At 41.1% G+C, this 12,526-nt stretch overlaps 1 protein-coding gene across 3 annotated transcripts in view; it reads right to left on the minus strand.

Moving 5' to 3' along the window:
- The window catches only part of grid1b (glutamate receptor, ionotropic, delta 1b), a 705,375-nt gene that overhangs the window by 52,756 nt on the left and 640,093 nt on the right, over positions 1-12,526 (minus strand). For all 3 annotated transcript variants that reach the window (XM_047376999.1, XM_047376998.1, XM_047377000.1), the window contains one exon: positions 11,002-11,140. In XM_047376999.1, coding sequence (XP_047232955.1) covers positions 11,002-11,140 — 139 coding nt within the window. The remainder of the gene's footprint in view (positions 1-11,001; positions 11,141-12,526) is intronic.

Here is a 12,526-nt window from a genome sequence, read left to right on the forward strand (position 1 = left end):
TATTTAGCAATCCTACAACTCAACTAAACACAACATTTCTTAGATTAAGAGCTAAATACAACATGTTAGTTATAAATAAAGCAATACAAGTTTAATGAAACTGAAACAATCATATTTTCAATAAGGTGAGAAGGCTGGTAAGTTGTTGGCGTGGCGTATTGAACAGATGCAAGCAGATAAAGCTATAAACTCAATTCAAACTGATGAGGGGGTGATAACTACTGACCCAAAAGAGATAAACAATACATTTTCAACATTTTACTACAATTTGTATGGCTCATATTATTTGGATCTAGCCCCACAGGCACAAACTCAATTCTTGAACTCACTGGAGTTTACTCTTTTAGACAACAATTCCCTAAACTCACTTGAGTTTGAGCTCGATGCGCAATTACTACCAGAGGCTATATCCAGCATGAAAGGTGGTAAGAGCCCCGGTCGTGATGAAATCCCAATTGAAATATATAAAATTTTTCAGGCTAAATTAATACCACCAATGCTTGACATGTACCGAGAAGCCTTCAAAAAAGGGTCTCTTCCTCCTTTGATCAACACAGCGATATTTTTTTAATCCTGAAGCCAGGTAAACCTGCCACTCAGTGTTGCTCATATAGGCCGATTTCTCTTATTAATAATGATGTTAAAATTCTATGTAAAGTGTTGGCCAAGAAGTTGGAACCGTTATTACCCAAAATAGTACATCCTGATCAAAATGGGTTTATACAAGGCAGACAAGCCTTTCATAACATCAGAAGGGTGTTCAATGTAATTTTTGAAAAGGCTGATATCCCTGACACTGCCATTATGTCTTTGGATGTAGAAAAGGCTTTTGACAGGATCAAGTGGCAATATATGTTTGCTATGCTTGAACGTTTTGGCATAAGAGGGAAATTTCTCAGCAGGGTCAAGCTAATATACTCAAACCCACAAGCTGAAAGTTTAACCAATGGCCTAACTTCATCTCCCTGTAAATTGAAACGTGGGACTAGGCAGGGGTGCCCCCTTTCTCCTCTTTTGTTTACCCTAGTCATCAAGCCTTTAGCTATGGTGATTTGCAAACATGTTAATATAACTGGTATAAAAACAGGGAGCTTGGAACATTGTATAGCTCTCTACGTAGATGACATAATTCTGTTTTGCTTCAAGTTGGGACAGACCATACCCGTGTTATCGAATGTAATTGAATCTTTTGGAGTTTTTTCTGGTTATAAGATAAATAATGCTAAATCCGAAATATTGTACATGTCAGAAACAGAACGACTCAGTCCCCCCAATCTCAACTGCGTATGTATTGTCAAAGCAAGGATTTACCTATCAAGGTGTTAAAATCAAACCTAAAACAGATAGTATTATTTCAGCTAACTACACCCCCATTACAGAGTCAGTCATGCAACTAATAGACAGATGGACCAGGCTACCTATTTCCTTAATGGGTCGCATCGATATTAAAAAAAATTACAATAGTACCAAAGTTTTTATGTCTTTCTAGTCAATTCCGATTTTGCCTCGTCCCTCCTTCTTTACGGAGCAAAATAAATATTTATCCAACTTGGAACGATAAGCGCCCTAGACTAAGACTGTCCTTGTTATATCTGCCATATGACAGGTGAGGTTTACAGCTACCGAACCTGTCATGGTATTTTTGGGCAGCCCAGATCAGGGCAGCTATGTTGTACTTCACTACCAGTCTACCTCTGGTGTGGGTCACAATCAAGTCTCAGGGGATTTCTATACCTATAAAGTTATTCATGTGATCAGTAGATAGGAAAAAGCTTATTAACCAAACAAGGAACCCTTTTCTGAAAAATACAATGTTGATATGTCAAAAAGCAATGGATTATCTAGGGGGAAAACAACAATTATCCCAGTTCTCACCCATATTTGGTAACAGGGATTTTTGTCCTGGTAGAGCGGATCCAGGTTTTCAGCTCTGGTCGGCCAAGGGTATAACTAAGGTGTCTGATCTCTATAAAGGGAGGGTATTTATGTTATTTGAAGAATTTAAAAACAAATATGGTATTACTACAAAACATTTTTATAAGTATCTATAGGTTCGGAGTTTCATTTTGTCTAAGCAGTAAAATAAACTGGATCTGTCCTCTTTGTCTTTATTAGAAGACATTACTATAAGCCACCTATATGATAGAGGTCAGGTGTCTCTTCTTTACTTTGTTTGTTGACAAATGTAAGGAATCTTCCACCAGCATTTTACAAGCATGGGAAACCGATTTGGGAAAAACTTTGTCAATCAAGGAGTGGTCAGAGATTTGCACTTTGATCCATACTCAATCTGCCAATACAAATTCCAAACTGTTACAGTACAAATGGATAACTAGACAATATATCACTCCAGTTAGATTACACCATTTTAATCCCAATATTCCTGAGACTTGCATTAAATGTAGAAAGGGTCTTTATTTCATTGTATGTGGGGTTGTCCTCGAATATTAGCTTTTTGGAGGGCAGTATTGGGGGTGATTAGCACGATGATTGGTAAGAAGGTTCCTTTAAATCCAAAAAATTTGCATCTTAAACATCTATCCTGAACAATTACAAACAATCTAAGACCTCTGCTGAATATTTGGTTTTTTTGGACGCTAAATGCTGTATCGCATCCTCATGGAAGAAGGATTCGATATGTGGTATTTCTCAATGGATTAAACAAATTACTTTTTACTTTGCCATAGATAAAATCAGCTATTTTACTAAGAACAAGGTTGATAAATTCTGGAAAATTTGGTTTATCTTTTTTACCTGGCTGGGTCGTAATGATATCCAACTTGACATGTGGAAAGAGGACTTGTCTTAAGGTCGTGTGGTAAAACAAATTGGTCTTTATGCTGATGGATCTGTTGGTGGGTCTGCTGTATGTTTGTATGTTTTTTTTTCTCTCTCTCTCCCTGTGTTTGTGTGTTTTGTCGGTGGTTATATTTTTGCACTTGCAAATGAAGGAACATGTTCTCACCCTCTTATTAAAACCAATAAAGTGTCATGGACCAAGCAGACAATGAGATGATTACTTTGTTTGAGTATTTCCGACATGCTGCGGAGAAGAGCGCATGTCAGGCTCAGGAGGAAGGGAGCAGCGGTCTTCGTTTTGGGGCACAAAACTGGCTAGGCCTCTTCCGAGTACCGGTCCGCTGTGCCACAGACCCTCTCCTCATCCCCGGAGTAAGTCACTGGCTCCAGTCTGCTTTTCCTCCTCGTTTTCGGAGCCAGAGTGGCCTGCAGCGCACTCTCCCAGTTCGGAACCTGCCCCGTCTCGTCAGAGATGTCGCCGGCGCAGCAGCAGTTGAGCTCGTCACACCCGCAGCAGCGGCAGCAGCAGCTGAGCTCGTCACGCCTGCAGCAGCAGCAGCGCCTGTACTCGTCATGCCCTCCGCTGTTCTCCGGTCGTTGTTGCAGCCTCCTGCTCCGCCATGGGTTCAGGCCGGGTTGCAGGAGATTAAGAAAGAACTTATGAAGTCACGTTGCCTAGAGTGTGTTCCTCACCTGACTAGCAATCCTCAGGATCTGGCTGATGTGCACACCATTTTACTAGATGAGTTTCTTGCAGAGGGATGGCTAGACGCTCCAGCTCCACTCTCCGCTGGAGGTCCCTTCGACCCTCTTTTCATGGCCGTTAAGGCAGCCAAGCCTCTGGACTCACAGCATGCAGCCAAGCCGCCAGAACCTCAGCCGGCCGCCGCCGGGTCTACAGAGCCTCAGCCGGCCGTCGCCGGGTCTACAGAACATCGTCACAACATGGAGGAGCCCGTGGGCGGGCTGCCTTCACTTCCACACCATGCTTCGGAGGAGCCCATGGTCGGGTTACCTTCACGACCTGGTCCAGAGCACCTGCTCAAAAATACTGACTGACTATGTTCCAGGCACCACTGACTCTTTGCCTGACCTACCAGAGCTTGACCTTTTGCCTGACACACCATAGCCTGACACTTTGTCTGACACACCAGAGCCTGACACTTTGCCTGACACACCAGAGCCTGACTCTTTGCCTGACACACCAGAGCCTGACACTTTACCTGACACACCAGAGCCTGACACTTTGCCTGACACACCAGAGCCTGACCCTTTGCCTGACACACCAGAGCCTAACTCTTTCCCTGACACACCAGAGCCTAACTCTTTGCCTGACACACCAGAGCCTGACTCTTTGCCTGGCACACCTGAGCCTGACTCTTTGCCTGACACACCAGAGCCTGACTCTTTGCCTGACACACCAGAGCCTAACTCTTTGCCTGACACACCAAAGCCTGACTCTTTGCCTGACACACCAGAGCCTGACTCTTTGCCTGACACACCAGAGCCTGACTCTTTGCCTGACACACCAGAGCCTGACTCTTTGCCTGACACACCAGAGCCTAACTCTTTGCCTGACACACCAGAGCCTGACTCTTTGCCTGACACACCAGAGCCTGACTCTTTGCCTGACGACTCTAAGCCTGGGTCCATGCCGGACGCCAGATTCAAGTCTTCATGGATTCTGCCTGGGTCCACGCCGGACGCCAGGTTCAAGTCTCTGAGGATCTCGCCACGTCGTAGATTGCCTGACTCCTCGCTTCATGGGTTTGTCTGGCATCTCCACTGCCAGACTCCAGGCAGCCTGCTTCCTCACCGCTGGCCTCCGAGGCACCTGCCTCTTCGTTGACTCCTCCGCTGCAGGCCTCCAGAACACCGGCTTCTTTGCCGCTGGCTTCGACGCTGCAGGCCTCTGGATCATCGGCCTCTTCGCTGGTTACTTCATTGCCGGCCTCTGGATCATCAGCTCCTTCGTTGTTGGCTTTGTCGTCGCAGGCCCCCTGATCATCGGCCTCCTGGATTTTGTTTTCGTCTGGAGATTATGGACTCTGTTTTGTTTATTGGGAGTTACTTTTGTTTTGGACTCTGGCCCTCCTCCCAAGGCCTCCCTCCGCCCACCCTGGGTGGGTTGTTTTGCTTTTAACTTTTGTTAGTTCCCAGAGGTCGTCTGGAATCCGACCTTGAGGGGGGGGGGTTATATCATGGAGTGACATTTTGGACTTTGTGGGTTTATTTTGTAATTTAGATTTTCCTTATGACTTTTTGTTTATTTCTTAGGTTATTGTTTCTATGTTCCCCTCTAGTTTCTCTGTTTACTTTAGTTCGTAGTTATTCTAGTTCTTTATTTCCTCCTCTGATTTATTCTCTTGCTTAGTTTGTGTTTTCTGTTTATTTAGTCCTTTCACCCTTCCTCAGCCTTTGTATTTGTTTCACCTGTTGCTGCTCCTTCCCTGCCACCTTGTCACACCTGTTCCCTGTTTCCGTTGATTATCTGCTTTTGTTATTTCCCCAATATATTAGTTGGTTTGGTGTCTCTGTTCTGGGCTGGTTCCTTCTGTTATTTGTGTTTGTCACTACCCCTTTCCCTACTATGACTATGCTTTGTTTAAGCTTCGCTTGGAGACTTATGATACGTTTTTGCCATTAGTACCTGCAGTGTTTTGTTACGTTTTTGCCTTTGGTGAATAAACTATGATGCGGCTACCGAGTTCTTGTCTGCACTTTGGTCCGACCCAAGATCCTCCTACAACATAAAGATATGTTAAAAAAAAAAGTATTGTACAGTTATTAAAAATAGCATACTTAACGTTAAATAAATGTGCATTTAAGTAGGGTGATTTTAAAAGTGAACACATTTTGCATGTCTGATCATAAAAAGCAGCAGACTATTTACAAGAAGCCAAAAAAAAAGCCTTTCATCCTGTGAATACAAACTCTCAGTTGCACTATCAATAACAAGGGGTGAGTATGCCCTAACCTTGTAAGGTCAAAATACATTCAGCAACACTTAACAGATTAGGGTGAATGTATAAATCCGACTCTGTGATTATAAGCATGTGTGGATCAAAGAAAATCTATCTCAAATGTAATTATGTGCACCCAATTCTTATTTAGACTGCATGTTGTATAAAGGTCCCACCCTGCAAAACTGGAATAAATTATTAAAAGACCAAAATTAATAAAATGAGTGGATGGAAGCCTCTGATAATTCTAGTTAATAAAATATGTTTCTGCCAAATTGATGCCCACACAGACCGGCAGGCTCCCTCTATTAAAACATGTATTCCACTCAAATCATTTTAATTGAGTAAATGAGCTTTAGGAGAGGAATATAATAACATTGTTTTCCATACAGGAGATTATTTCAGAAATAATCTGTTCAAGCAGTATCTGTCTGGCACTTTATATTTCCTTATGCAATGCATCAGTAAATTGAGACAACAGAAGCTCAGAGCTTTCCTTTACGTTTTCCCCCATAGTCAAAAATGAGGAGGGAAAACCATAAAAAATGTTAAGTTAATCAAAACCTCTAACTCACATCCACCTTTGTACCTGGCCCAAAGGCCCAACCCAAAACGCGTAATCCTAATCTCACCTACTGAATCCAACCCTTATCAACATCGGCATTCTTCTGAGAATAATATCACTTCAACAATTTGTCTGACATTTCCCAAATCGCTGCTTAACAGACTGCTTTCATAGAATGGTCTTCAGCTCCTTTAGCATTTCAGGCAGGGTCTGCTGTGTCACTAGATCAGCCAATCACATCACCACAATCATTTCCTGAAATTATCTTTTTAAATCTTCTTTCTATGAGAATCTTTGCACCAGTTTAATTACTTAAGCGTTTTCTGACATTTCATAGGGCTGTAATTTACCCATAAATTTACAGTTTTGATGAAGCAGAAACGACAGGGTTTGCTAATAATGTTCCAAATGTCATAATGAGCTGGAGATAGACAGACACAGCCCCATATGTCTTTGTTCTCTGAATGATGGATTTTTGGCACCATTAAATGTTTCACAGTACAAGTACAAGTTTTAGCTGACAAAAATAACCTGAGTAAACACAAAACACTGTTTATATGGATAATTCCATATATATATTCCAACAAACTGTACAAACCAAACCGGCCTGAGAAACAAAGTCACTGATGTCTATCATTCTGGAAAAGGGTGCAAAATAATTTCTAAAATTTTAGGACTCCAGTGAACAACAGTGAGAGTCAGTATCCACAAATGGAGTAAACATGAATAGAACCTTCCCAGAAGCCACCAGCCTACCAACATTACTCCAAGAACGCATTGACAATTAATCCAGGAGTTCATTAAGTGCTGCAGGCATCACTTATTTTGGTCATAATTTAAAAAAAATGGGCAGAAATGGCAAATGTGGGGAAAGGTAAGGTGACCAGACGTCCCCAATTTCCAGGGACAGTCCTGGTTTTAGACAACCTGTCCCAAGCTACTGTTATGGTAACCGGGGCTAGAAACGCGAATGAGCATGTTTCCCACGACAACAGCTGTTACGGTAGATGGTCATGTTGCTATTAACATTACAGACAGAGTAGAAGAAAAGCTGAGCACGCTGCCTTGGACTGGGCTGTCCTTGCTGTGGTTAAGGTTTGGTTCGCAGTAGGACCCTCTACTAGTGCTGTCCACATTCGCTGTGCCCAAGTAAAAAAAAAATGGGGTTGGGGTGTATTTTGTTTTACTAAAGAGGAGGACCCAAATGCGAATAAACAAAATGTTTTCAAATGAACTGAACAACAAAAGGCAAGACCGGAGCACAAGGATTAGCTGTAGCTGAGTGAGGGAGAAATCATAATGGAATGATTAAAACAATTCCCTGATTTGAAAAGGTGGAGCACTATAGTGTCAACAAGGGTTTGTCCAAAGTAAGATGTGTTAGAATTGATTGGTGACCTTTAGTTTATATTGTCAGAATTATAAGTTGCTTTGCTATTTTATTATGGTGACTTGTGAATTCAGGCTGAGGGGCATTTTCCACATGAAAGTTTCTCATAAAAAAATAAAGCAGTCAGTGACAGGGAAATGGAATAAGGCAAGAACTGCATGAACTGAGAATGATGCGGAGGGAGAGAATCACCTGGTTAAATGTGCATTTATTCTGTTGTATGAGCTTGTAGCTTCAGATAAAAATAGTTGGGATCTTATTTTGCTAAATATAGCAATTTTGTTCATCAACTGAGGAAAATAGTTAAGTAATTAGAGAAAAGTTAAAATTCATACGATTATATTATGATTATCCTAGTTTCTTGTCTGAAAATAACCAACTACTTAAGGGTATCTGAAACAAAAATCTTATTTTATTTGTTAAATTGTAATTTTTTGGAATCTTATGCCTTATTGTTTTTGGAGGGGATTGTGATTATATTGTCCCTGTTTTAGAATACTCTAAGACTGATAGAAGAGCAGAGAGGAGGAAAACAGAAAGACTGTCACATAAACAGAGTAAAAGAGCAGAGTAAAATTGGAAGAGTTAGAGAGAGAGCAGGAAAATAAACTGATAGAAAGAAGAGTACAGCTAAGAGCAGGGAAAGAGCAGACGAGTGTTAGAAAGAGGAGAGGAAAGAAGACGACTGACTACTGCTATTACTTTATTTATTTCATTATTCTTAGTAATGCTAACAACAGTGTGGATAGACACTTTCCTGGTATTACTCTTGATTTTTTATTGTTTTATTATGAATAAATATTTTAAAATAAATGAAACTGTAATCGTACTAATGTTTTCATTATATCCTGATAACATTTTATTCTTTTAATCTCTGAGCTGGAAATGTCCCCGGATTTGATTTCAGAAATCTGGTCACCTTATTCAAAAGCCAAAAACAATGTTGACCAAAAAGATATTTGTATCATATCCATTTTCATAAAATCTCAGTTTGAGCTTGCATGTATTTGATTATTGTAACAAAGGCATATTACATAAAGGTAACAAATTATTTATATTATGATTTAGTGTTAATACAAATTTTAGCTACTGTTTGCTTATTCAAATGTTGCATGCTAGCCAATTTGAGTGTAATATGTAAAGTTAGCAATTTGGGCTGATGCTCCCACAAAGTGCCGTTAGCATAACTGCTAGTGTTAGCTAATTTGAGGCAACATGTTAGCATATTTGCTGAAGTAACTTAATTACAGGGGTTGGACAATGAAACTGAAACACCTGTCATTTTAGTGTAGGTTTCATGGCTAAATTGGACCAGCCTCGTAGCCAGTCTTCATTGATTGCACATTGCACCAGTAAGAGCAGAGTGTGAAGGTTCAATTTGCAGGGTAAGAGCACAGTTTTGCTCAAAATATTGAAATGCACACAACATTATGGGTGACATACCAGAGTACAAAAGAGGACAAATTGATGGTGTGACCAAGACAGCAAATCTTTGTGATGTATCAAGAGCCACAGTATCCAGGGTAATGTCAGCATACCACCGAGAAGGACGGACCACATCCAACAGGATTAACTGTGGACGCAAGAGGAAGCTGTCTGAAAGGGATGTTCGGGTGCTAACCCGGATTGTATCCAAAAAACATAAAACCACGGCTGCCCAAATCATGGCAGAATTAAATGTGCACCTCAACTCTCCTGTTTCCACCATAACTGTCCGTCGGGAGCTCCACGGGGTCAATATACACGGCCGGGCTGCTATAGCCAAACCTTTGGTCACTCATTCCAATGCCAAACGTCGGTTTCAATGGTGCAAGGAACTCTAATCTTGGGCTGTGGACAATGTGAAACATGTATTGTTCTCTGATAAGTCCACCTTTCCTGTTTTTCCCCACATCCGGGAGAGTTACGGTGTGGAGAAGCCCCAAAGAAGCGTACCACCCAGACTGTTACATGCCCAGAGTGAAGCATTGGGGTGGATCAGTGATGGATCAGTTTGGGCTGCCATATCATGGCATTCCCTTGGCCCAATATTTGTGCTAGATGGGCGCGTCACTGCCAAGGACTACCGAACCATTCTTGAGGACCATGTGCATCCAATGTTTCAAACATTGTATCCTAAAGGTGGTGCCATGTATCAGGATGACAATGCACCAATACACACAGCAAGACTGGTGAAAGCTTGGTTTGATGAACATGAAAGTGAAAATGAACATCTCCCATGGCCTGCACAGTCACCAGATCTAAATATTATTGAGCCACTTTGGAGTGTTTTGGAGGAGCGAGTCAGGAAACGTTTTCCTCCACCAGTATCACGTAGTGACCCGGCCACTATCCTGCAAGAAGAATGGCTTAAAATCCCTCTGACCACTGTGCAGGACTTGTATATGTCATTCCCAAGACAAATTGATGCTATATTGGCTGCAGAAGGAGGCCCTACACCATACTAATAAATTATTGTGGTCTAAATCCAGGTGTTTCAGTTTCATTGCCCAACCCCTGGAGTTAATGATTGTATACTGTAAATCTGCCATTGACAAAATGTTAGCGTTCAAGTAATTCCAGGAGATTTCAAAATTGTATACTTCATTAAAATAAACCTTGATTCCACTTTTACATCAGACATCAATAGATTTCTTCAAAAGCCTTATTCATTTGTAGAATTGTGCATGATTTAGTTTAGCATTTTCAACATAAAAGCAGAACTATTCAACTTACAGCATTTGGCCTTACTGTTTTTCTAGTGAATATATGATTTGTTATCTGTTATAAATTCTTATGTTTTATGTTGCAAATAATAATTAAAATAGGTCTAAAAAGACAGGTTAGTAAGCAAATCTCAAAGATGTAACCGACTAAAAACAATGTTTTTAAAGAAAGATTGGAAGAGCTATGGGTATTTCTCCCTGTACAGAGCAGCAATCATGAAGCCACCCAAAGTTTCTGGAGGAATCTTTTCAGCAAGCAGCTTAAACTAGACAACTGTGATCTCTGATCTCAGAGGGTACATCATTAAGAACCTCCATTCACTGTAAATGACAACTGTTCAGTATTGGACATCTGTATTTGTGAATAATAAAGACTGTCAAAAGTTTAAGGCAAAATGTTCTACTTGAAGATGGAAAATTCCTGCAGAAATTCAGATGTTGCTTGTGCATTTACCTCTAAATAATAGTATGTTTACAGAGTTGCAGACAGAAACCTGCAGCATTTGATCTTGTTCACGTCAGGTTGAGCCACTTATAAAAACATAAATGTGCATGTTTGCTTTCATGCAAGCACGTTACCTTATGGCGTTGTCCATGCGTGACACTGTGAGGTACGCTGCCAGGTTGGCGGTGTAGGATGAACACACAATGAGTGTGAAGAGCCACCAGCTGCCCATGACGATCCTCAGTGCCACTGAGCCGACTACACCGTCACCTCCTGCGAAAAAACACATAACACACGGGTCACCAGTCAGAATCTGAACACGGGTATTTGTGAGAGGTTTCAGAGTGAAGACATGGTGAACATCAAGTGTATGACACAGGTGTTCAGGAAAACGAGGCACAGGTATGAGGCCAGCGACCTCTCAGTGACCGCAAAGGTCGGCCGCTGCCTCGAAAAGAGAGTGGTGCTTTATCACTGCAAGCAAAGAGTGTCTAACCATAGCCGCTAGTTACAAAGGTTTCCCTGGCAACCTGCCAGACCATAATAGATGCATCTGGGAGTCTGCTGTGAAATTGTGTGTGTGCGTGTGTGTGTGTGTTTTTCAGCTCGGCTATGTGTCTCCAAACCTGTGGTTCATGTCTGCCTCTGAGGGTTAGTCTGTTGCTGGTGTAATGTTTCTATGTCTGTGGGGATACTTTAGCTTAGAAGTGTAAAGCTGAGTATTTGAAAAGATGAGAAAAAATTTTTAATTCCTTGGAGAGGATGCAAATCATGCTGAACAGTTTCTAAACTTTATGCTTGTGCTGAGTTTGAAAAACTCTGTTCGTTGATCTGAGACAGACATAAACTTATTCTGTGCGACAAGGTTTTAATAAAGGTTGGGGGTTCAGTTGTACAAGGGTCTTCCGAAAAGAAGACCATGTTTCATACAATGCATAAATGATTTATACAATATGTGACGTGTGACATTACTATGACTGGATATAGAGCAGGGAGGTAGAATCTGTGGATGAGGTTAATTGGCTTGCAGAGATGGGCAGTAGAGTCTGATAGGTCAGACCTCAGACCCTTCTTTCCTAGAGATAAAACCATACATCATTTCTGCCTTAGTTTAATCTTGATCTCAGCTGGTCACTTTGTAATTCACTAGTAATGTTGACGTCAACAACTTTATCATATTAGGCTCAAAACCTGCATCAAAGTGAGCCCATATCAGTTTAGGTCAAATTCATGTTCCACACAAAGCAGCTGGCTGCTGCTTTTCATCTTCCAAACCTACACCCATCTCACATCAAGCATTTGTCTTGTATCTCCGTACAAGACAAATTTTTTCACCTTAGCACTTGTCTACATAAAATGGAAAGGTAACCATTCACACCATATGAAACTCAGATGGGACAGAGAAATGCAAAGGGAAATCATGGAGAATCATCGACATTGAATGTGAAAAACAATTCAGCTCCACAAATTCCAGAAGCTGGAGAGAATTTGGAAGAATGTAATATGATATTTTATTAAACCTTATATTAAAAGCAAACAAATTAGATTCAAATAATGTGTTGGAGAGAATGTTGCCACATTAATGCTATTCACTTTTATGTCTTTTGGTCATCTGATAAATATTATGGTAAAAAGTTCTAATCAATGGATGTTTTAAGT

Source organism: Girardinichthys multiradiatus, chromosome 10 (assembly GCF_021462225.1).
Source record: "Girardinichthys multiradiatus isolate DD_20200921_A chromosome 10, DD_fGirMul_XY1, whole genome shotgun sequence".
Lineage (NCBI taxonomy): Eukaryota > Metazoa > Chordata > Actinopteri > Cyprinodontiformes > Goodeidae > Girardinichthys > Girardinichthys multiradiatus.